Source organism: Phyllobates terribilis, unplaced genomic scaffold, assembly GCF_046119375.1.
Source record: "Phyllobates terribilis strain yellow unplaced genomic scaffold, ASM4611937v1 Scaffold_12__6_contigs__length_324123572, whole genome shotgun sequence".
Taxonomy (NCBI): Eukaryota; Metazoa; Chordata; class Amphibia; order Anura; family Dendrobatidae; genus Phyllobates; species Phyllobates terribilis.
This window is the reverse complement of record NW_027362772.1, coordinates 72,777,611-72,802,940: the sequence shown is the minus strand read 5'-3', so window position 1 is coordinate 72,802,940 and position 25,330 is coordinate 72,777,611. Positions and strand designations below refer to the sequence as shown.

General features: G+C 45.7%; 2 protein-coding genes across 4 annotated transcripts in view; both read right to left on the bottom strand.

Moving 5' to 3' along the window:
• Nucleotides 1-4,866, bottom strand: part of LOC141172117 (interferon regulatory factor 3-like) — a 38,228-nt gene extending 33,362 nt beyond the window's left edge. For both annotated transcript variants that reach the window (XM_073655974.1, XM_073655973.1), the window contains exon 1: nt 4,717-4,866. The gene's annotated coding sequence lies outside the window, so the exon portion shown is untranslated. The remainder of the gene's footprint in view (nt 1-4,716) is intronic.
• Nucleotides 4,867-10,878: 6,012 nt separating this feature from the next.
• Nucleotides 10,879-25,330, bottom strand: part of LOC141172115 (interferon regulatory factor 3-like) — a 46,779-nt gene continuing 32,327 nt past the window's right edge. For both annotated transcript variants that reach the window (XM_073655971.1, XM_073655972.1), the window contains exons 8-10: nt 14,241-14,606; nt 12,769-12,887; nt 10,879-11,135 (exon numbers count right to left, since the gene is read on the bottom strand). In XM_073655971.1, the coding sequence (XP_073512072.1) occupies nt 10,965-11,135; nt 12,769-12,887; nt 14,241-14,606 (656 nt within the window). In that variant the 3' untranslated portion in view covers nt 10,879-10,964. The remainder of the gene's footprint in view (nt 11,136-12,768; nt 12,888-14,240; nt 14,607-25,330) is intronic.

Here is a 25,330-nt window from a genome sequence, read left to right as displayed (position 1 = left end):
GCCGCAGTTAGGCTATGTTCAAACTAGACTTTTTTTATGCAAATTTTCAGCAGCATTTTACAGTACCAGCAAAGCCTATGAGATTTCAGAAATCTCATGCACACAGCTTGTTTTTTTGTCCTCAGTATTTTGTGCTTTGCATGGTTTTTTTTGCACAATAGAGCATGTCACTTCTTTCAGGTATTTTTCTGCATTTTTCATCCATAGAAAGCAATGGGTGGTGCAAAAAACGCTGAAAAAATGCCTAGTGTGAACGGTTTGCTTCATTTTTAGCAAAACGCCTAGTGTGAACGTCTTGCTTCGTTTTTAATGAAACAATTCAAGTACAGCAGTATGTGAAATGCATTTCTTTTTGTGATTTTCCCAAGTTTACCATCTTGTCTTGGTCGCATGAGATGGCAGTTTGGATTAGGACAGTTTAATTAACTTAGTGATGGGTGCACAGTAAACATTGGTGGACCAAGGTGTGAGATTGAACAATAGCTGTGGCCGACCAAGGTGTGAAATTGAACAATGCCTGAGCAACTCAATGCCAGACCAAAGTGAGAAAAAGTAAACAGTGTACTACAAACTCAATGCACTACCTATGTCTTAGGTAAACTATTCCCGACCAATTCACAACCCCCTAGTTACATTTGTAATGTGTATTTTTACATGAACATATGTCTCGCATTAGTGACCTGTGTTCCTACTTCTATAGTGGAAGTAAAACTGAACTTTGGTATCCTGATAAATGTACCTAAAACGTAGCAAAAACTGCAGCGAAAAAACGCACCAAAACCTGTATTTTTGACGCTGCTTCTTTCCTGCGAAGATATCAGGTTTTGTTGCAGGAAAAAAATGGTGAAAAAACACCTAGTGTGAACATACCCATATTATTATTTTGCTTGTATGTTTTTAATTGTAGCTGAAGGTTCTGAATTGAAGCTACAAGGTTGTGGCTATACGGTAATGTGTGTCAAGCGACAGTAATTCTCAGACAAGTCGCTGACCAAAAACATCTGTGTAAAAATTGTCTGCAACTTGCTGTCGTGCAAATATTTTTGAGCTACGATTCTGCTGTAGAAAAACTGATACATCACAGGCAAGTCACGTGAAAGTTGCAAAAATTCAACACCTTTGGAAACAGTTGGTACTTTGGTTGTCTGCAATGCAACACTATAGAAAATCGTTAGATGTGCAATCCATGATCTTATTTTTTTCAGCAGACCACCCCTTTAAATACATTGAAAAATATTAGCCAGACACACACGTGTAGGCAAATATATTGATTAGGCAGACACACGACCATAATACGACCACGTTTTACTGTCTGTATGACAGATGCAACATCCAGACACCTGTTACGGGATTCTGCTGAACAGGACTTAGTTTTCCATAGAACCTTATGGTAAGTCCTGTCCAGTAGAACCACCGGATGATCTGTAACTTTTAGATATAATACACACCCTACATATGTCGAATGCTCTCACTTCAGTTTTTGCTTTTTTTCAGAGCCATCATCATATTCTAATAAGTTGGACCTTAACTATTTAAACAGAACCTTTGGATCATATACTGTTTCTGCAAATGTTTTCATAATTGTTTCATTTGAAAAACATGTAGTTGAATAAAATAGGAAAAATTTATACAGAAAATGACGCATATGATGGCCACTAATTCATTGTAAACAGGGTCGGACTGGGGCACCGGGACACCGGAGAATTCTCCAGTAGGCCCGGGTCCTCAGCAGGGTCCCGAGCAGGACGCACGGGGGCCCCTGGTTAACATGGCCGCCGGTGCTCCGCACTGCAAGGGCCCAGAGGGTCAGGAGGGCCCTTGCAGTGAGGCTGATGAAGGCAATCCGGCCTGCTTCTCGGAGCCCAGGCTCCGGGGGGCCCATGGCCAGATTGCCCTCATCCTGTGCGGCGGGCTGGGAGCGATCCCTCCAGCTCCGCTGCCGACAGGAGGAATATGGCAGCGGAGCTGGAGGGATCTGTCCTCTGCTTCCTGCCCAGCGCTTCTTTCCTGACACAGGCACGCGCTGCTTGATGACGTCGTCATGCAGCGCGAGCCTGTGTCAGGGAGAAAGATGCCGGGCAGGACGCAGAGGACGATGCTGCAGGGGAGGGCGCTGAGAGGTAAGTTGTTTTTTTTTTTTGAGGGAGAGCAATGGTAATTGAGGAGGTGGGGTCACTGGGGGGAAATATGGCATGGCAATGAGGGAGGTGGGGGGAGATATGACATGGTGGGGGAAGATATGGCATGGCAATGGGGGAGGTGAGGGGAGATATGACATGGTGGGGGAAGATATGGCATGGCAATGGGGGAGGTGAGGGGAGATATGACATGGTGGGGGAAGATATGGCATGGCAATGGGGGAGGGGGTGGAGATATGACATGGTGGGGGATATATGGCATGGCAATGGGGGCGGTGGGGGGAGATATGCATGGCATGGTGATGGGGGAGGTAGGGGGAGATATGCATGGCAAGATGATGGAGGAGGTGGGGGAGATATGACATGGCATTAGTGATAGAGGAGGTGGGGGAGACATACAATGATGATGGAGCAGGTGGGGGAGATATGGCAATGATGACGGAGCAGGTGGGGGGAGATATGGCAATGATGATGGAGCAGGTGGGGGGAGATATGGCAACGATGACGGAGCAGGTGGGGGGAGATATGGCAACGATGGAGGTGGTGGGGGGAGATATGGCAATGATGACGGAGCAGGTGGGGGATATATGGCAATGATGATGAAGTAGGTGGGGGGGAGATATGGCAATGATGACGGAGCAGGTGGGGGGAGATATGGCAATGATGATGGAGCAGGTGGGGGGAGATATGGCAATGGTGGAGGTGGTGGGGGGAGATATGGCAATGATGATGAAGTAGGTGGGGGGAGATATGGCAATGATGACGGAGCAGGTGGGGGGAGATATGGCAATGATGACAGAACAGGTGGGGGGAGATATGGCAACGATGGAGGTAGTGGGGGGAGATATGGCAATGATGATGGAGCAGGTGGGGGAGATATGGCAACGATGATGAAGTAGGTGGGGGGGAGATATGGCAATGATGACAGAGCAGGTGGGGGGAGATATGGCAATGATGACGGAGCAGGTGGGGGGAGATATGGCAAAGATGGAGGTAGTGGGGGGAGATATGGCAATGATGACGGAGCAGGTGGGGGAGATATGGCAATGATGATGAAGTAGGTGGGGGGGGAGATATGGCAATGATGACAGAGCAGGTGGGGGGAGATATGGCAATGATGATGGAGCAGGTGGGGGGAGATATGGCAATGATGACAGAACAGGTGGGGAGAGATATGGCAATGATGGCGGAGCAGGTGGGGGGAGATATGGCAATGATAACAGAGCAGGTGGGGGGAGATATGGCAATGATGGAGGTGGTGGGGGGAGATATGTCAATGATGGAGGAGATATGACGATGGAGGAGGTGGGGGAGATATGACAATGATGGAGAAGGTGGGGGAGATATGAGAATGTTGGAGAAGGTGGGGGAGAGCAATGATGGGGATGGGAAGGAGCAATTATGGAGGTGGGGAGAGAAATCATGGGGAATTATTTGGATGCTGTTAATATCTGGTCTGGTCATGGTGTGGTGGTATTTCTCCCTTGTATATAGTATTATTTGGTCACTATGGAGTGGTAATATCTGGTCTAGTCAAGGTGTGGTGGTATTTCTCCCTTGTATGTAGCATTATTCGGTCACTATGTGGTGGTAATACGTGGTCTGGTCATGGTGTGGTGGTATTTCTCCCTTGTATGTGGTATTATTTGGTCACTATGTGAAGGCAATATGTGGTCTGGTCACAGTGTGGTGGTATTTCTCCCTTGTATGTGGTATTATTCGGTCACTATGTGGTGGTAATATGTAGTCCAGTCATGGTGTGGCAGTATTTCTCCCTTGTATGTGGTACTATTGGTGTTGGTACAGTGGATTGTGTTTTGTATGGCGGTCATTTGTTCTCTCTGATATTAATTAGAAGATTCTTTATTTCCATTAGTGATTAAATACTTGGAACAAGATGCACTTACAGGGGTTCTCTGGGGAAAACAAGTAATCACCTCTCCACAGGATAAATGATACATTATTGATTAGTGAGGGTCTGACTGCTGGGACCCGCACCGATTGGTAGAATGTGGAGCTTTTATCCCCATTAGACAGGAGCTCATGTGCGACTGACCACTGATCCATTCATTCCCTCAGTGGCTGTTCTTATTATTTTTCAGGAAACCCCCAAAGAGAATGAATGGAGCTGCGGTCAGACGTCCCACCTGCTGGTGCATTTTAAAATGGGGATAAGTGTCCAGTCATTGATAAAACTTCCCCAATCTTCTGATCGGTGTGGTTTCCAATGTTCGGACCCAAACGATCAGTAAGTTATCACCGATCCTGAGGAGCCCATGGATCGGTGATAACTTGTTTTAACCAAAGAACCCCTTTACTGCAAACTACCGTAATTGTACATCCCAGTTATGGTGGTGCACAGTATATGTGCAGGAGCCGCCTGTGATTTACAGTCGACGCTCCACTATAACGGGGATATCGGCTATCGGGTATTTGCATATTGCTGTAGGGTGGGTCCTGAGGATCAATTCCTCCTGTGGGCCCCAGACACCCCAGTCCGACACTGACTGTAAATACTATGTAGAATATAAGAAAATGTAAGTATGTGCTCCCCCTAAAGAAGCTGGACAATACTGACCCCAATATATTGCAGATGGAAAGACCTTCGAGCCGTATCCTCCAGCGCAGTCTGCATAGGTTTCAGATTCTCTGACAAGTGCATTCTCTTTTTATCTCAGGCTAAGTTTCACTTTCCAGATCTCATCATTATCGCTCCACCCTCTTCTTCTAGTCCAGCAAGTTATTTGCACCTCTAGATGGCGCTAAAGACGTTAGATTTTATTTTTACAGTGTTCATTGTGCAGTAAAAATGTAACAAAAAAAAAAAAAAGTACGATTCCGGTAATACCAGTTTGTTTTGTTTATTGAAGCGGTAAGAAAAAAATTCAGAGCTTTGTAAAAGGGAAAAAAAAATGGTTTATGTCACCATTTTATGAGACATGTAAGAGTGTATAGAAAAAAAATGATCATCCCCTATTAAACCCAGCCCCAGAAATTTGCAATTAATGACCCAGTGGAAATACGCGCGAACTTGAATCAACTTGTTTGTAGACACCCGCTACGCACGCCGAATGCTACGAGATACCCAGCCTTAGCCTGGCTGTAAGGCTACATTCAAATATCTTTTTATTTCTCATATATGAATAAAAAGGACCTCTTTAGATCCGTGTGCTGGATCCGATTTTTATCCATTTTTGTCAGATAAAAAAAATTCCAAATTTTTCATACACATTAATCAATAAAAACCAGAGAGCACTCGGATGAATCACAGGAAGTATCTACGAGCTACGGGGTTTTTTTTACAGTCCCATTCACTCGATTGGTTGATATTGGATCAAAACTGTGGAAAATGGACATATCTCCGGTATCTTTTGAGTACACTTGGTCCACAAAAAAATGGACATGTGAACAGCTTCATAGGCTATAATGGGTACGTTATCTATCCTTGAAAAATGTATGTCTGAATGGGGCCTAATTACTATTTAGCTTCAGTAATGCTCTATAAAGTCACCAGAAAATATTTTCCACTATTTGGACAACCCCTTTTCAATCACTATATTTCCCCCTTGTAAAATAATAACTGTCTATACTCGCCTTCGGTGCCGGCACCATTCCAACAATTTCGGTGCCGGCACTCACATGACATTATGATGTCCCGTGGGCCCTGCAGAAAATCACTAGCCTCCTCACACTCACTTCTTTTGGACGAAACATACACTCGAAAGAAGTCAGAGAGTAACAGTGATTGAGATAGGGTTGTCTGAGTAGTGGACAAATCCAGTGACGGCACCGAAATCTGAAATTGGCAGCGCGCTCCCGACCCTAGACCCCAAAATGTAATGAATGTAGGAGCTAAAAAAACAGTATACTCACCTTGCCGTTCACTTGTCCCTTCGTCAGCCGATCCCCTGCTGGCTTCGGGTCTCTTCTGGTCTACGTGGCAGGCAACAAGCTCTTTCGCATCTTCTTTCACTCTGGGCCAGATCTTCAGGAGAAGGCCTCCAGCAACTCAAATCTGGATTTTTTTTTGTAAAATTCGAGGTTCATTCGATTCTTCTAGAACCGATTCGCTCATCACTAACACAGCATGCTGCCTGTCTGCGTTTACTATACTATGATGTGGTCGGCAGATTTAGGGCGAAACCAAACAACTACTAGGAGACTGGGCTGGTTGGGGGCACAAGCCCCACTGCCCCCTCGCCCAGGTCACCACTGATTGGCAGTATACAATATGGAAACCCTCTGGGCGTGCTAGCCAATCACAACAATTTACTGCCAGAGAATAGCAGCTTTTAAATGGTGGTTACACTACTATACAGTGGCACGGAGCTTGGTGGTTACACTATTGTACAGTGGCACGGAGCATGGTGGTTACACTACTATACAGTGGCACAGAGCTTGGTGGTTACACTATTGTGCTGTGGCACGGAGCTTGGTGGTTACACTACTATACAGTGGCACGGAGCTTTGTGGTTACACTATTGTACAGTGGCACGGAGCTTGGTGGTTACGCTACTGTACATTGGCACAGAGCTTGGTGGTTACACTATTGCACAGTGGCACAGATCTTGGTGGTTACACTACTGTACAGTGACACGGAGCTTGGTGGTTACACTACTGTACAGTGGCACGGAGCTTGGTGGTTACACTACTGTACAGTGGCACAGAGCTTGGTGGTTACACTATTGCACAGATCTTGGTGGTTACACTACTGTACAGTGACACGGAGCTTGGTGGTTACACTACTGTACAGTGGCACGGAGCTTGGTGGTTACACTATTGTACAGTGGCACAGAGCATGGTGGTTACACTACTATACAGTGGCACAGAGCTTGGTGGTTACACTATTGTGCAGTGGCACGGAGCTTGGTGGTTACACTACTATACAGTGGCACGGAGCTTTGTGGTTACACTATTGTACAGTGGCACAGAGCTTGGTGGTTACACTACTGTACAGTGGCACAGAGCTTGGTGGTTACACTATTGCACAGTGGCACAGATCTTGGTGGTTACACTACTGTACAGTGACACGGAGCTTGGTGGTTACACTACTGTACAGTGACACGGAGCTTGGTGGTTACACTATTGCACAGATCTTGGTGGTTACACTATTGTACAGTGGCATCGAGCTTGGTAGTTACACTACTGTACAGTGACACGGAGCTTGGTGGTTACACTATTGTACAATGGCATAGAGCTTAACAGAAGAGTGGGGGAAATTCATCAAACAAAATTCTCCAGAATTCTGGTGCAATTTGAGCCAAAAAAACCTGTCTTTCATGTTTGCACCATATTTATTATGTGTTTTAGACACTTTATGTGCTGTCTGGGAGTAGTCCGCAACTATATGTTGTTTCAGAACCACTTCATGATCTCCATGTCTCTTCCCCGCAGATTCTACTATAGCAAAATCCCCTACTGGTCTCAGAGACTAGCACTGTGTTAATTCCCCTTCAGGTGCTGCTCACTGTGGAACACCATACCTAACTGCCATCTACTTTGCCTGACCATGAGATACAATCGCTCCCTCTTTTTATACTCCAGACCCACCTAGAATTGTACTTGAATGGTGCCATGCCCTGGCGTTTTCCAACCAGCCTGCATATCTGTTGTGCACAATATGCATCAAAGTGCTCACATCTTTGCTCGAGTCATTGCTTATGTCGGCTTATGTAGGCTGTGTCTGTCTGGCATTGCCATTATAGTCACTGCACTGCTAACGAGGGCACTCTTTACCGTCACTATTGATGGCAGTGCTCTCTGTATGGCAGTATATATGTATGGGCATTCTCTGACTTGCATTGTTAAAGAGGACATTGGCAATGGAGGCATTCTCTGTCTGGTACTGTTAATAGTAGAGTTGGTAGGAATCAATTTGCATATTAGTAAAAATGAAGCCCAGAGAACCACCTCCTACTTGTAGGCATCCATGTCTCTTCTTTTGATTAGTTGTCCTGGCTCGACGTCATTGTTGCGGCGTGATGTACACAGGCTCGGACTGGCCAACAGGAGAATCCTCCAGTGGGCCCCCATGCAGGAATAAGCTCTTTCTTCCACCTATATGAGAAGTCGTTGGCACAATACATTTGTTTCACTGTGTACAGACAAGGGATCATCTCAACATTCATTTAACAAACTACCATGTTTATTATTATATAGAAACCTAGGCAAATTTGTGAATGAGGGTAATGTGATATTTGCGTGTAGCTGATCAGTGGGCCACCAGAGTCAGTGTTACTGGTGGGCCCAGTCCGGCACTGGACGCACATGTAATGTTGCGCCAGGCCGTCTAATAAAAAGAGCCACAGATGCCGGGAGGTAGGAGGAGGTTCTCAGGGCTCCCGTCCAGCGGCCACAAATTACTGATGTGCCCGATGGACCAGGTACTGCTAACGGTACCCACCAACTCAAGTTAGTAGGGATCATTTTTTGCAAGAAGTTGTCCTGCGAACTAAGTGCTGCCTTCAGTGAGATAAATTATAAATGCTGTGGCCGTTCAGTGCCTCTGATCGGCTGGAGCGTTCACATGATGACTCACCAGATGTTGATCCCAGGAGACCAGTGAGGAACGTAGCGCTTAGTATGGAGGCCCATTAATAAGGGATTGTCCGGTATTGCAAAGCCCCTTTAATAAGGACACGCTCTAAGAGATACTCTGTCTTTGAACTATACTTTCTCTGGCTTCGGTAATGAGAGCTCGCTGACTGTTATTTCCGAAAAATAACTAGCTTTATTAAAGATATGACTTGTGCACTTGAAACTTGTTCTCAAAAGTTTTTGATCTATAAGAACATTTATTGGAAGAAATGGAAACAGTTTCTCCGTTAAATATCTTTATACTCATGACATTTGGAGCACCGCCGACAAAGAAGAAATTGGAAAACATCACATAGATAAAATGAACTTAAGTGCACAAAGAATGGGTCGCATTTAGTGATGTGCGAATCTTTTGAAACTCAAATTCACCAGCTTCTGCCAGGAAATTTTTCAATTCAATTTTTCAAACCAAAAGTTCTTCAAAGCCTTAAATTGTCCTGGAAAGGTCTGAGGTTTCCTATCTCTCTCCATATCATTAAAATCTGTATTATTCTTGTTTCCTTACAAAGTAATTTTCTTCTCTGCTGTGCTGTCACACACTATCTGTACCATTTCTTCAGTGTTTTATGGCATTCTCTCCCTATTTGTATGGCTAAGCTGTGAGCTGTGATGTCCTCTCACTATCCAGATTCACCATAAAAAGGACTGCTGCATTCCCTGCTTTGGCTTTTATACATATATTGTTCGAATTCTCTGGGTTCAACAAATTTAAAAAAAGTCTATGTTTGTTCGTGTTCAGTTGATTGTTCTTCGATAACATATAAGTTCTTCAAATATTTCAGAAATGGCGGAGAAGAATGGTGAACATATCCTTAGGCTACAAAGGCATAACTAAATTAATATGGCGTACATCTTCAAGATCTAGTCTTATGTATCTTTTTACAGCTCCTATTAAGGTTACTGTGACTTCAGATTGCCTCTGAACTGAACAAGAACATATATACAAGTGTGTAGAGCATATTCTATGTACTATACAGTAGCCTGCCTCTGAGTGCCACACAGATTTGGTTTTAAAGGGGTCTTCTGCTTTTCAAGAAACCTGTTCCTCGGCTTCAGTTTGCTTAAAAAACAAACAAACTGTGCTTTACTCATCCTCCCTGGGTCCAGAACTGAATCTAGGCTGTTTCTCCTGATGTCTGTTATTATTTGCAGGGCTGACGTCACATTGACAGCGCTGCAGCCAATCAATGAGCTCGACGGCAATAACGTCAACTCGGGCACTGTGCTGCAGACAATAGCAGACACCAGGAGCAGCGGAGGAGTCCCGGGCAGGAGGAATAAAGCGCAGTTTATTTATTTTTTTTAAAACAAATTGCATTAGGGGAGGGGACTGGGGGTTTCTGTAAATGGAAAAACCCTTTAATTTTAGGATGCATGACAAAATTGTGTTAGGAATCATGTAGAGGTGCAGAGCCATGAAATATATACTATGTGCTTCCTTTGTACTGAAAGGGAAGCTGTGGACATACTAGTCAGCAAACGAATGATGCAAGTCATAGTTGTCAGCCGCATGACTGCCCGTGTAATCTGAGGATGTCCCGCTGACAACATTCATGCTATATTGGGACACAACGATCTGTGAGCCTTTAAGAAGCCCTCGTTTATGAACAGAAATTAAGACAAAACCAAGGCAAGGTTTTCAGAAGGCGGCTGACCACCCTTAAAGTAACATTATACCTTTGGATGGGTTTTCTCGTTAATAGGGTTGACCCACAAGAAGCATTTCTTTAGAAGGCGGACGACCACCCTTGAAACAACATTATAGCTTTGGATGGATTTATTAGCAGCATTTATTATCCATCCCAAAGATTGGTGATAATTTGTATGATCAACGAGAGTCCGACTGCTGGGACCCCACGATATTTCAAGAAGGAAGGTCCTGTGTTACCCAGATGAATGGATTGGTAGCATGCGTGTAGGCCACTCCATGTACTAGTGGTCACGGAGGTTCACCATCAGTCCCAAAGACCCAGAAGAGTAAATGGAGTGGTGGTAATGGATGACACTACCCCTACATCCACTCGTGATCTCATTCATGATTGATAGGGGTCACAGTGGTTGGACTCCCATTGATCATACACTTACAGTTTCACCTATCCTATCGTTTTCTGTTGAAATAAGTTTGAGGTACAGTTGATGCCAGTGTGTGGTCCTATTTTGCAAATTGATACACCGCTGATTAAGTTCTGTGTCTCTTTCCTCTCGGTGGAAGATCAAGCTTGTGCGTTTCTAAGAACACTCCATCCTTTCTTCAAACTCTTTAAGAAAAGTCAGCAGATCACTCGTACTGTGCAGAGACAGAGAGTCGGAGATTTGCAGGTTGACCTCACTGCTGCGTAACGACGAGGCTCCGATGTTGTAACTCATCTCATGTAGCATTTGCATTGAGATTGGTGTGATCTAAAAAAAAATAAGAAGATTGTAAAGTAACATTCAATAGTCTTATTTTAGTCGCTAGTCAATTTAAAGGCCATTTCCGCCTTTACAACTAATTTTTTTAAGTTACTTTTAGGCATCTAAAATTAAAAATCGATATCTGCCCCTCCCAACAAAAAAAAAATATTCAACGGGGTCACAGAAGAGCAGCCCTTACAAATTCATTTTGCTCCTGTTGAAGCCCCTTAGCGTTTCCACACACTAAGATACCACTTTCATAGCCCCCATAAAGTAGGATGGCAACAAATGTGTCCCCCAAACACAGTAAGACACCCAAACAGTGAGTTCCTCCACACCTACACTATGATGACCCTAAAGTAACCCCCCTCCCGCAAAGTATGATAACCCACAGTGGACCCAACACAGTATTATAGCCCCCGCAATCCCCGCGCACGCAGTATGATGGCCCCCATATAGCCCTTGACACAATATGATGGCCCCCACACAGCCCTCCATACAGTATAATGGCTCCCACACAACTTTCCACATAATATAATAGTCCCGGCACAACCCTCCACACAGTATAATGGCCCCCAGCAGCCTTCCAAACAGTATAAAGATATCCCACATAGCCCTCTAAACAGTATAATGGATCTGAGACAACCTTACAGTGTATAATGGCCCCTGCATAACCCTCCACATAGTATAATGGACCCCACACAACCCTCCACATAGTATAATGGACCCCACACAACCCTCCACATAGTATAATGGACCCCACACAACCCTCCACATAGTATAATGGACCCCACACAACCCTCCACATAGTATAATGGACCCCACACAACCCTCCACATAGTATAATGGACCCCACACAACCCTCCACATAGTATAATGGACCCCACACAACCCTCCACATAGTATAATGGACCCCACACAACCCTCCACAGAGTTTAATGGACCCCACACAACCCTCCACATAGTATAATGGACCGCACACAACTCTCCACATAGTATAATGCACCCCACACAACTTTCCACAGAGTATAATGGACCCCACACAACCCTACACATAGTATAATGGACACCACAAAACTCTCCACAGAGTATAATGGACCCCACACAACCCTACACATAGTATAATGGACACCACAAAACTCTCCACAGAGTATAGTGGACCCCACACAACTCTCCACATAGTATAATGGACCCCACACAACCCTCCACACAGTATAATGGCCCACATACAGTATAATGATACTCCAAATAGCCCTCCAAACAGTATAATGGATTCCACACAACTACAGCATAATCCATCCTGTGTTTCACAGCTGCTATCAGTGAAGAGGTGGTCGTGCATGTGCAGCTCCCTTCATTGATGTTTCTGGAAGTTTTATGGGAACTTCCAAAGGACTCAAAAGGAAAGAGAAGCACATGCACTGCCACCTCTTTGCTGACAGTTGCCATGAGATACGAGGATGGGGCCCCTGTTTTTGAGGTAGTTTTGGGTCTCAGAGAGTGTGAATTGTGAGGAAAGCAATACAACCAAAAATAGGTTCAACTCAATTAAAGGAAAATAATGGCCGACATCCCCATTAGGTTAAATACTATACTGATATATTGTAAATTCCGACAGTTTCACAGGTAGGAAACTCACTTGGACCATAATGAACTTCTTTTTCCAAGATTTTCCATCCGGCCAAAATTCCCCTAAACAGATCCAAATGGAGTATTGAGGAGATTCTCTCCTCTTTTGTTCTATGAACTCAATTAGTTCTGAAAAGAAAAAGACAATTGATGTAAAAAAAATATTAGAATTAAAAAAAAACCAACAAAAAAAAACACTTAAAAGGGGGTTTCCCAAAATCTGAGTGAAACTTGGAAATCCCCTATACTATGCACAACATCAATAAATGAAAAAACTTCAAAAATAATCACAGTAAGAGAATAAATGCCATTGTCTAACCTGGATCTACAGATAGTGACATCACATTAGCTTGAAATCTCATATGACGATAGCAGCCAATCATGGCACAAGGTTGTAGTGTTGCGCTCACAGGCCCCTGCCATGATTGACTGTTTGGTTATGTAACATTGTGATGTCACTGGAGTGTTTTTGACGACTATTCCTTTATGCTCTGCATGGTTTAGGGGATATTTGAAATCCACCTAGATTTTAGAAAAATCCTTTAAACTTTAGAACTTTACAGAAATAAATCTAAAATTTTCTCCTACAATTTTTCTTCTAAAATCAAAAGAGGTAACTTGTATCAGTGACCATCATTGCTATTCCACCAAGGCTGATGCTTGTGGTACGACTAGGCAGGGTGGTCAGGACTCCCAGAATGTTGGGTGACAACCTTTGTACGTACCATAATGATGACCATACTCGCTGTCAGACAATTTTTCCAGACTTATATACAACAAAGAAACTTAAATGTTACTTTAAGGCCATGTTCACACATTCAGTATCTTATATCAGTATTTGTAAGCCAATATCAGGAGTGGAAAAATTAAAGGAAAAGTATAATAGAAAGACATAAGTAAAATACTGACCAAATACTGAACGTGGCCTAAGAAGGGCTCAAATGTGGTCATTTTTTATCTTGTTTTATTCCCGCCGCTCCATTGAGTATTCCAGTTTTTGTTTTTTTAAAACCCGTCTAACAGTTCCAGAGATATTGGCATTTTTATTTAGCCTGGTTTTTAGGAAGGGGGCGTGTCTCACAGGTTCCTCTTGGGCGTGTGTTTAGGTTGCTCTGCATAAATTATCCTGTGAGCCACGCCCCCTTGATACAGACTATAAAAATTAGCACTAAATAGAAAGGTCTATATCTCTGGAACCGTACGACGAATTTAAGAAAAACAAAAAACGGAATGCTCAGAGGAACAGCGGGAATAGAAAAGAACAAAAAACTGTCCACTTTTGACCTGGTAACGGGTTGCCTTTAATAGTATTTTTTGCATTATGATCAGTAGGATTACTACTACAAAATAAGACCTATATCTGTTTTTCCTAAAAATAAGATTTTGGACTGGTCGAAACCAATCGTTTTATTGACGCGCACATACATGTAGTAAATGTGACCATTCTTAATCAATATTCATGAAAAAGAGTCAAGATCATACCTTTCACAAATGTTTGACAGTTATACAGAACGTTATAGTCTGTTTTGCTTATAGGACTGGGTTGAGTTGTAGTTGGCTCGTCCGTCATTGTCCAGAAGCTCCGGCACTTGCCCAGCCTTTTAGCACATATTGACCCGTCTCGCACTTCAATCATTGTGCCCGGATTTAGGCTGTCTAGAATTTTAGTTATTTCAGCAGCTGCTTTTTGGTCATGTATCATGGTGGGTGGGGGCAACGTCACATCCTCTAAATAACTTTCGGGATTTGGCTGTTTACTTGAAGTGATGTGGAAGCCATTTGAGTTCCTCACCAAGGTGTTCTTCACCAGATTGCTACGATAATAGATCTTGACTTCAAATTGTGTTTCTATAGAAAATAAAAAAATAAAATAAGTCATAGGACTTTGGAGTTTGACGGTTTGCACTAGCTGGGTACCGCATGTTTTGGGGGTCCTACTAATCTGTAGGCTTTATGTATGAAATGTAAAACATCTATGCCACTGAAACTTGGACTGTGATTTGGCACGGCGTGGCAACAAAGGAATTCTAAGGCTTTGTTCCCATGATGAGCTTTTGGCCAGTTTTTGATGCACCCATTTCTGCACCCATTAAGTAAAACAGGTTGCTTGCTTTTTTCAAAAATACGTAGCGTAAAAAACTCATTGTGGGAACGTAGCCTAATGATATGCTATGTAGAAACTGAGTTTTTCATGGAATTTTTTTTGAGCGGATCCTCTCCAAAATCCTCCTAAAACAATTGCTTCAAAAACTGTTGAAAAACTCTTTAAATTTATGTCTCTGGGAAATCCACTTTGCTTTTCATATACATATAACCTTGTTTTCTAGCTTTTTTTTCTCCTCTGAAGAGGTTTGAAAAAAAAGGCCTATTTGAAAAAAAGAAAGTGCATGTCATTTTTTGAAGAATATCCTAAATAAAAACCACTTCAAACTGGGCATTATCCAATTAAAAAAAGCTGCAAAAAAAAAAAAAAAGAACAGTTCAAGGAAAAAAAACCTTTTCAAAATCTTTTCGAAATTGCTTCAGGAAAATAAACTCCTACAACAACTTCATAAAATAGGAGAGTTTCTTAAAACCGTTTCTGCTTTAAAAACTTTTTGTCTTTTTGCTGAGTTTTTGAAGCAGAAACTGGCTATATACACAAACGGAGTCTAATTGCAACGTTTTCAGAGCAAAAACTGAACATAGCCTTCATGTTTTTAAGGAGTTTTCACTTTTTGAGGAGGATTTGGAGAGTTTGTGCTCAGTTTCTGCTCCAAGTACGCCTAAAAAACCTAGTGTGCATGTACTCGAAAGGTCCCTTTAAGCCCAATGTACATAGTTAGAGCTAAACAATGTTAGACAGCAATAGTTGGTACCGTCATTGGTTCCTCATAGGAAGTAATTAACTTTATTTGTCTGGTTATTATAGAATCAGAATCTCTTGAAGTCACTTACAGGCCATCCACCCAAGGAAAGAAGCTTTTCTGTTCTGCTTGGTCTGTCACTGTTTGTTGTGGTTTCTTCCCATTTTCTAGCCAGTTATACTCGTTTCCTACTTCCTCTTACGTCTAAGCCCAGAAATCAGCTAATATAAGTTTGTCAAGTTTACTTGAGTTCAGTCTTCTCCTGCTTCATGGGTTGTTAACAAAACCGTCAGTTTAATTTTTATTTCATAAATCAATAGAAAACATGAAAATAATAAATTTTGTAATATATCTTAATCAGAGAAATCTGCTTCTTTCTCCTCCTGGACTGATCATTCACTCTTAATTCTTGGGTAAAATCTCTAAAATATGTCTTCAGTAAAGACAGATTTTCCCATTACTGAGATAGGAGATGACAATTGGTGCTTATAAAATTGTATGGAGATGGGAGGAGTTAGAGGGAGGATATAGAGGAGGGAGAAGCTAGATGAGGGAGAATCTAGAGAAGGGAGGAGCTAGAGGATGGAGGGTCTAGAAGAGGGAGGCGTTAGAGCAGGGAGGCACTAGAGAGGGAGGAGCTAGAGACAGACACAGACATTCCACTGCACGTCCTCCTGAAATGGCAGTTTCAGTTCTCCATAGAACTTTATGAGCACCAACTGTCATCTCCTATCTCAGTAATGGGAAAGTATATAGTCACTTTTACCCATCAATTGAGAATTTTCAGAATGAAAGATCAGTCCAGGAGGAGAAAAAAAAAATCAGATTTCTCTGATAAGATATATTACAAAGTTTTTTCTTTTCACGTGTACTATTGATTTATAAAAAGAAAAATTAAAATGATAGTCTAATTTTTCATGTTTTTTTCCCACTGAAATAGGAGAGAGAAATTGCATAATTTTTCCCCCGAAAAGAATATAAAAAAGAAGCGTAATTTTTGTATGGTTTTGTTTTTACATTTTTATACTGTTAATATTTTGCACTAACTTCTTGAATTAATATTTCAGGTTATTATGGTCACAAGGATACATAATATTTTCATTTTTTTATTAAGTATATGTACAATAAAAATAATTTTTTGTACAAAAGAATCGCCTGTTTTTCGTTTACGATGGATTGCGTATTAACTTGTTTGTACGACTGAGCAGTTCTGCTACGCCGGACAGACACCCGGCGATCTTGTGATCGCTGGTTCCAATACAATCATCTGATCACTATGTAGCAGTCATAAGATAAGCCATTATTAGAGTAGACAACAGCTGCAGGCTTATGCTGTAGAGGAACTATTTGAGAGGATACATCTCATAGTTTTTTATGTACATGTACTTCCTCTAGATTCTAATGTGTGACCTCTCATCTGTTCTCTTCCTGTAATCCTCCATGTTGTGATGATGCAGCTCGTTGCTGTATGTCACAAGTAAACTACAATATTGGTTGTTCAGAGCAAAGCAGGAGAACTGGTTTGGCTAGATGACTGGAGGCCTAAAGGGTAAAGTTCCTTCTCCCATAATGTCTGAATATTGATGATTCTGCTGAAAGCTGAAATCTGCAACAGACAGAAGAGGGGATAAACCACTCCTGTCTTCTCCAAAGGCTCTGTTCACATATTGCGTTTTTGCCACAGTTTTTTTATGCAAATTGCAAGCTGTCCTTTACAGTAGCAGCAAAAGCTATGAGATCTCTGAAATCTCATGCACACGCCTGTTTTTTTTATATATACCAGGATGGGGGATATATATACCAGGATGAGGAACGTACATACCAGGATGGGGGACATATATACCAGGATGGGGGACATATATACACCAGGATGGGGGACATATATACACCAGGATGGGGGACATATATACACCAGGATGGGGGGACATATATACACCAGGATGGGTGATATATATATATATATATATATATATACACACACACCAGGATGGGTGATATATATATATACCAGGATGGGGGATAGATATATATATATATACCAGGATGGGGGACATACATATACCAGGATGGGGAACATACATACCAGGATTGTGGACATACATACCAGGATGGGGGACATACATACCAGGATGGGTGATATATATACAGTATATACCAGGATGGGGGATATATATACCAGGATGGGGATTATATATGTGGCGCTCCTGAGGGTTCGGTCGCCACAGAGGTACTGCATCTCACCCAGAGGTGTGGCATCTCACTCTCAGGTAAGGAAGGAGTACAGCCCGGGACCCTAACACCTGCATCCAACACATACCTGCAGCGGGGTAGGGCGAGATTGCTCCTAAGGGAGAGCACAGTCCCGGGTCCCTAGCTGAGGGGAGGAGCTATGTAGTGGGTACAGGTGGGGGGAGGTAGCTTAGGGGAGCACGTGATAGGAAGGTATAAATAGAGGGGCCATCTTGAAAGTACAAGCCAGTCAGAGGAGGAGAGTGTGAGGAGCGGAGGCTCTGCATGAGCTCTGCTCAGGAGGCGGGCCTAGCCAGTGGGGCCCAAGGCTGAGAGAGGAGAGGGAGCAGGAGAAAGGCTCCAGGAACTAGGAAAGGACCCCAGGGGTACGGGCAGTGCTGGAGGTCACCCATACGCCCGAATCTACGAGGAGGTGGAGGGATCAGGTCGCACAAAGGGAACCGGTCTCTCAACTAGCAGAGCACTTTATGTCTTAACTAGAAACCGGAGGCTGCAGTATTTCAAGTCCTGCAGTAAGCAGTCCACATCAGTCTCACCAAGAAGGTAGCCTTAGAGGACCCAGGGGACGGAACAGACGTCGCCCGACAAGGCCCACGGGTACTGGATTGGGACACTAGGTGTGAGGTGTAGGAAGACGGCCAGAGAGAGAGAACACACAGGGGGTCCTGCTAAGTACTCCGGAGATATCTGAGGGTTGGCTGAACCCCTACCTGAGTAAGCACAGGACGACGTGGGAAGTTGCCCTGGCCTGTTAACTTGGAGTCTGAAAATCGTGAGTAAAACCCTGAAGACTGCACCCCACTGTCTCTGTTGGTTATTGCTGCTGCGTCATCACTCCTGCACTACAACGCCCAGCATCATCTATAATATCTACACTGCCCTGGAGCTAAGCTCTACCTGTGGAGAGCCACCCCAACCCTGCTGCACGAACATCAGCTCCAGAGGTCCTGCTCCGCAGCGGCGGCTCCCTTTAGCCGCATACCACAGGTGGCATCACGAACATTTCATAAAAACTATAATCCCCTGTATATAATCCCTTTTATTGAACGCTCTGGGTCACGGACCGGGTCACCACCACTGTGACATCCCCATTTGCAACGACCGGCCCGGCACCGAGTACCCCACGGCCCAGGGGCGCGTCATCTTTGGCGTCACGAACAGGATATGAACCCACCCGTTATCACCGGGTATTGTGCGCCTAGAGACTGTGTTTTAATACTGAATGTGGCACCCGCCCCAGAAGAACGGGCGCCATTATGTACGTTCTCAAAGAAAACAAAGAACCTCCCATCGTGGGCCGGGTCCCAGAATGGCGCCAAAAGCGCAACCTGCCCCCTACAACTGTGGCCATACACATAGATGTGTCCATCAAGGTGGGGAAGATGCCCTCAGGTGTGACTGACAGCAAGCAGACATGGGACCACCCCAGAAAGGGGAGAGGAGAGAAGAAAACTGGGAGGCAGGGTGTGGCCTCCACCAGTCTAGACAGACCACACCCGGCAGGCAAGATGGAGGGAGGCGAGCCTGATGCCCTGGCCCGCGGCCTGCAGCTGAGCGAGACACCTCTTACCCTGGCAGAGGTGATCTACAAGTTGACCCTGAAGGATGCGGTGTTCCTCCACGCCGAGATGCGGCTCCGGGCAGGGTGTCTAATGCCGGATTGCCCTCATTATATGTGCGGGCCGCCGCGGCACATACCGGTAGCAGTGGCAGGAGGGGGGGCCCCGGACCGCTCCCCCAGCAGCAGTGCACGGCCGCTACTTCTTCATGGGCCGGGCCAGCACTGCAGCAGTTAACTTCCCTGTGCTGGCCCGGCCGCGTCACTGCTAGGAGACACGGCCCTGTGCGCGGCCGTGTCTCCTAGCTGTGAAGTCACGCAGTGCGTGCCCGGCCGGCACTGCTGCAACGGAGAAGTCAGAGCAGGCAGGAGGAATGGAGTGTGTGTGTAGGCAGATATCATTGTGTGATGTCTGTTTATATGTATTTTTGTGTTTCAAATGTGTTTATGCGTGTATGTATATGTCTGTATATGTCTGTGTGTGTGCGTGACTGCGTGCGGCCTCCTGCTGAGTATAGTTGGCGCCGTGCGGCCTCCAGCTGTCTCTGGGGGAGGGCGCCGTGCGGCCTCCCGCTATGTATAGATGGCGCCGTGCGGCCTCCCGCTGTGTATAGATGGTGCCGTGCGGCCCCCTGCTGTGTATAGATGGCGCCGTGCGGCCCCCTGCTGTGTATAGATGGCGCCGTGCGGCCCCCTGCTGTGTATAGATGGCGCCGTGCGGCCTCCTGCTGTGTATAGATGGTGCCGTGCGGCCCCCTGCTGCGTATAGATGGCGCCGTGCGGCCCCCTGCTGCGTATAGATGGCGCCGTGCGGCCCCCTGCTGTGTATAGATGGCGCCGTGCGGCCTCCTGCTGTGTATAGATGGCGCCGTGCGGCCCCCTGCTGTGTATAGATGGCGCCGTGCGGCCTCCTGCTGTGTATACATGGCACCGTGCAGCCTCCCGCTGTGTATAGATGGCTAAGTGTGCTCAATATTGAGTCATACAATTAATGTAAGGCTATGTGCCCACGATACAGAAATGTTCCGGATTTTTTTTGAGCGTTTTTGCATCTCCCTGGCAGAAAAAACGCATGCGGATTTTACATGCGGATTGTACATGCGTTTTCCTGCCAGGGACATGCGGATGTGAAGCGTTCTTCACTTGCATTTCCGCATGCGGGTTGACAAGCGCTTTCCATGCGATTTTAGCATCACTTGGAAAGTGCTTGACAACTTGGTCACACTATATAAATCTATGCAACCAGCATGGATTTATATAGTGTGACCGTAAAAGAATGGTAAAAAATCAAAAATATATACTTACCTTCTGATGGCCTGCCGACGTCAGTGGTCGCGTGACCTGTCACATGACTAAATGAAGTCACGGCAGGTCCTTTTCAGACCATCGTGAGCTGCCGGCAAGCCAGGACGCATCGGATAAAGACACCGGGGGCCATCAGAAGGTAAGTATAATATTTATTTTTTATTTTATTCTTTTTTTACAGGTTCTATGGTACCCGGGTCCGGAGGAGAGTCTCCTGTCCTCCAGACCCGGGTACCATCCGCACATTGAAACGCATGGATTCCGCATGTACAGATGCAGTGATGCGGATTCCATGCGTTCCAATGCAAGTCAATGGCGGCGAAAACGCCGCGCTTCCGCAAAATAATTGGTAATGCGGCGGATTTTTCCGCAATGATAATCCGCAGTGGAAATTTCCGCAGCATGTACATAGCACATGCGGATTATTATTGGGGAACATGGCAGACCTTCTACCAAGCGTTTTTTAAGCGTTTCTGCAGAGGAATTGCCGCTGCGGAAACGCTTAAAAAATGCATAGTGGGCACACAGCCTAAAAAAAAAATATTATAATTAATATTGTGCCAAATTAATTTCACGTGAACTATCACATGATCTATCACAGGGGATCATGTGACATGTCACGTGATAAATCAGGTGTGTGTGTGTGTGTGTGTGTGTGTGGGGGGGGGGCCCGCGCCTTCTAAACTGCCCGGGGCCCTTGCTACTCTTAATCCACCCCTGAGGACAGCCATTGCCGGCTGGAAGAAGGAGGTGCTGGAGAAGATAGAGGCCAGGCGGCAGCGAGTCCCGTGTTTCACCGGCAGCGTCCCAGCCCCGGAGGAGCCAAACCAGGACCAGGAGGCAGAGAGCAGCCAAGGAGCGGTCATGGGAATGGGAGCAGGTAGGAAGAGTTTCCCTGTCCCGAGTGCAGACACCGCTGACCTGCTCCTGGGTCCCCTGGCAGAGCCTCCGTACCTAGGCGTGCACGCCCGAGACCTGCTCCAGGGCCCGGAGTTTCCTACCCCGGGCGCCGCAAAGGAAGACCTACCTCTGACAGAACCCCCGTCCCTGGGCGCCCACTCCACCGACCTGCTCCTGGATCCCCTGGCGGAAACCCCAATCCCGGGCGCTTCCTCCGCCGACCTGCTCCTGGGCCCCCTACGGGAGCCACCTGCACCCGAGTGGGTAGACGGAACCCCCTCCTATGACTGGTCCGCCAGATATGAGGACCAGCCAGAATCCCCTCTAATGCCTTCACCTGCACCTCCAGTTACCTGCCCGGAAGGAGAAGAGTTCCGGTGGGGTAACCGAGAAGGGGATCTCATGGGGTTCCCGTGCGAGACGCAGGCCCAGGCCCTCCGGAGGGAAGAGCACTGCAGGAGGGAGCTCCTGCTGTTGGAGAGGGAGCGTCACAACCGGCAGGTGCAGCGGGAACGCATGGAGGCGACCAAGACCAAGGCCCGTAAAGCAAGAGCTGCCACCCCTAGTCCCCGTCTGGAGGGGATAGTTGTAAAATTTGATCTAGATGCAGGGTGGGGCTTTGTACGGGAGCCGCACACCGATCGAGATGTATTCGTTAACCGGCGGGATGTAGAACCCCACCTCCAACAGGGGCATCCCGGCCGAGACCTATACCCCGGCGACTATGTCACATTTACCCGCCACAAGGGCGAGCGTGGCTGGTATGCTCTACAAGTATACAGAGTGACGAAGAGGAGAGACATGCCCCTGCAGTGCGAAGCTGACGACCCGGCTGGGTCAGCCTGCAGGAACCAGGAGGGAGCCCCACTGTTTCAACATCTTTATCAATGATTTAGATGAAGGAATTGAGGGTAAACTGATTAAATTTGCTGATGACACAAAGCTAGGAGGGATAGCTAATACTAGAGAAGAGAGAGAGAGGATTCAAAAAGACCTAAATAAACTGGAGCAGTGGGCAGCAACCAACAGAATGGTTTTTAACAGGGAAAAATGCAAAGTACTACATCTGGGCAATAAAAATGAAAAAAGCATATACAGAATGGGAGGAATAGAGCTAAGCAACAGTACATGTGAAAAAGACTTAGGTATACTAATAGATCATAGACTGAACATGAGTCAACAGTGTGATGCAGCAGCAAAAAAGGCAAATACAATTCTGGGATGTATTAACAGAAGCATACAGTCTAGATCACGTGAAGTCATTATCGGTCTTTACTCCTCTTTGGTCAGACCTCATCTGGAATACTGTGTACAGTTTTGGGCACCACATTTTAAAAAAGACATAGACAAACTGGAGCAAGTTCAGAGAAGAGCAACCAGAATGGTGACTGGTCTGCAAACCATGTCCTATGAGGAACGGTTGCAGGATTTGGGAATGTTTAGCTTGCAAAAAAGAAGACTGAGAGGAGACTTAATAGCTGTCTACAAATATGTCAAGGGCTGTCACATTGTAGAAGGATCATCTTTATTCTCATTTGCACAAGGAAAGACTAGAAGCAATGGGATGAAACTAAATGGGAGGAGACACAGATTAGATGTTAGAAAAAACTTTTTGACAGTTAGGGTGATTAATGAGTGGAACAGGCTGCCACGAGAGGTGGTGAGTTCCCCTTCAATGGACGTCTTCAAACAGAGGCTGGACAGACATCTGTCTGAGATGATCTAGTGAATCCTGCTTTGAGCAGGGGGTTGGACCAGATGACCCAGGAGGTCCCTTCCAACTCTACCATTCTATGATTCTATGATTCTATAAACTGTTGTTGAAAAAGACTGTTTATAGTTACCTGGAAGGGTACAACCCTGCCAGTTTAAAAAGTTAAATTGAGTGCCTTTAAAGTTTTATAATTACCCGTTTATGAGGACTGTCAGGTTATGGACGGTGAATAACCAAAGAACTTTCCGTTGTACATTGTTGCACTTCTTAAAGTGCCCCTTATTGGTTTTATATATATATACAAAGCTGACCTCAGAACAAAAACCCGTTTGGCGTGGCCGAAGACGTGGTCCAACACCTGGATCGTCTATGCCCTGCAGCCACACCCAGGGCCTACGTTGAGGGTTTTCGGGCAGGTCCCTCATGTTCACCAGAATAGCACCTTATTAAAGAGAATGGACACCCTGTTACAGAATACGCTGTAACCTGCTAAAAATGTTTAATAGGTTTTAAGTATGAAGAAGAATGTTATTAAACGTGCTCTTAGTATGTGTTGATATAGTAACCTGTAACGTTCAAGAAAATGTGCCTCCCATAAAGGGAAGAAATGTTATGTTCATAATCTTCTACGTGAATGCATTCTAAAATTTTCCATGTCTTTAAAATACCTTGTTTTTACTCTGTTCCAGCCTGCGGACGTGCTGTGTTTTACCAGGGGTGTATGTGGCGCCCCTGAGGGTTCGGTCGCCACAGAGGTACTGCATCTCACCCAGAGGTGTGGCTTCTCACTCTCCGGTAAGGAAGGAGTACAGCCCGGGACCCTAACACCTGCATCCAACACATACCCGCAGCGGGGGTAGGGCGAGATTGCTCCTAAGGGAGAGCACAGTCCCGGGTCCCTAGCTGAGGGTAGGAGCTATGTAGTGGGTACAGGTGGGGGGAGGTAGCTTAGGGGAGCACATGATAGGAAGGTATAAATAGAGGGGCCATCTTGAAAGTACAAGCTAGTCAGAGGAGGAGAGTGTGAGGAGCGGAGGCTCTGCATGAGCTCTGCTCAGGAGGCGGGCCTAGCCAGTGAGGCCCAAGGCTGAGAGAGGAGAGGGAGCAGGACAAAGGCTCCAGGAACTAGGAAAGGACCCCAGGGGTACGGGCAGTGCTGGAGGCCACCCGTACGCCCGAATCTACGAGGAGGTGGAGGGATCAGGTCGCACAAAGGGAACCGGTCCCTCAACTAGCAGAGCACTTTATGTCTTAACTAGAAACCGGAGGCTGCAGTATTTCAAGTCCTGCAGTAAACAGTCCACATCAGTCTCACCAAGAAGGTAGCTATAGAGGACCCAGGGGACGGAACAGACGTCGCCCGACAAGGCCCGCAGGTACTGGATTGGGACACTAGGTGTGAGGTGTAGGAAGACGGCCAGAGAGAGAGAGAACACACAGAAGGGGGTCCTGCTAAATACTCCGGAGATATCTGAGGGTTGGCTGAACCCCTCCCTGAGTAAGCACAGGACGACGTGGGAAGTTGCCCTGGCCTGTTAACTTGGAGTCTGAAAATCGTGAGTAAAACCCTGAAGACTGCACCCCACTGTCTCTGTTGGTTATTGCTGCTGCGCCATCACTCCTGCACTACAATGCCTAGCATCACCTATAACATCTCCACTGCCCTGGAGCTAAGCTCTACCTGTAGAGAGCCACCCCAACCCTGCTCCACTAACATCAACTCCAGAGGTCCTGCTCCGCAGCGGCGGTTCCCTTTAGCCGCATACCACAGGTGGCGTCACTAACATTTCATAAAAACTATAATCCCCTGTAAATAATCCCTTTTATTGACCGCCCTGGGTCACGGACCGGGTCACCGCCACTGTGACATCCCCATTTGCAACGACCGGCCCGGCACCAAGTACCCCACGGCCCAGGGGGCGCGTCATCTTTACCAGGATGGGGGACATATATACCAGGATGGGGGACATATATACCAGGATGGGGGACATATATACCA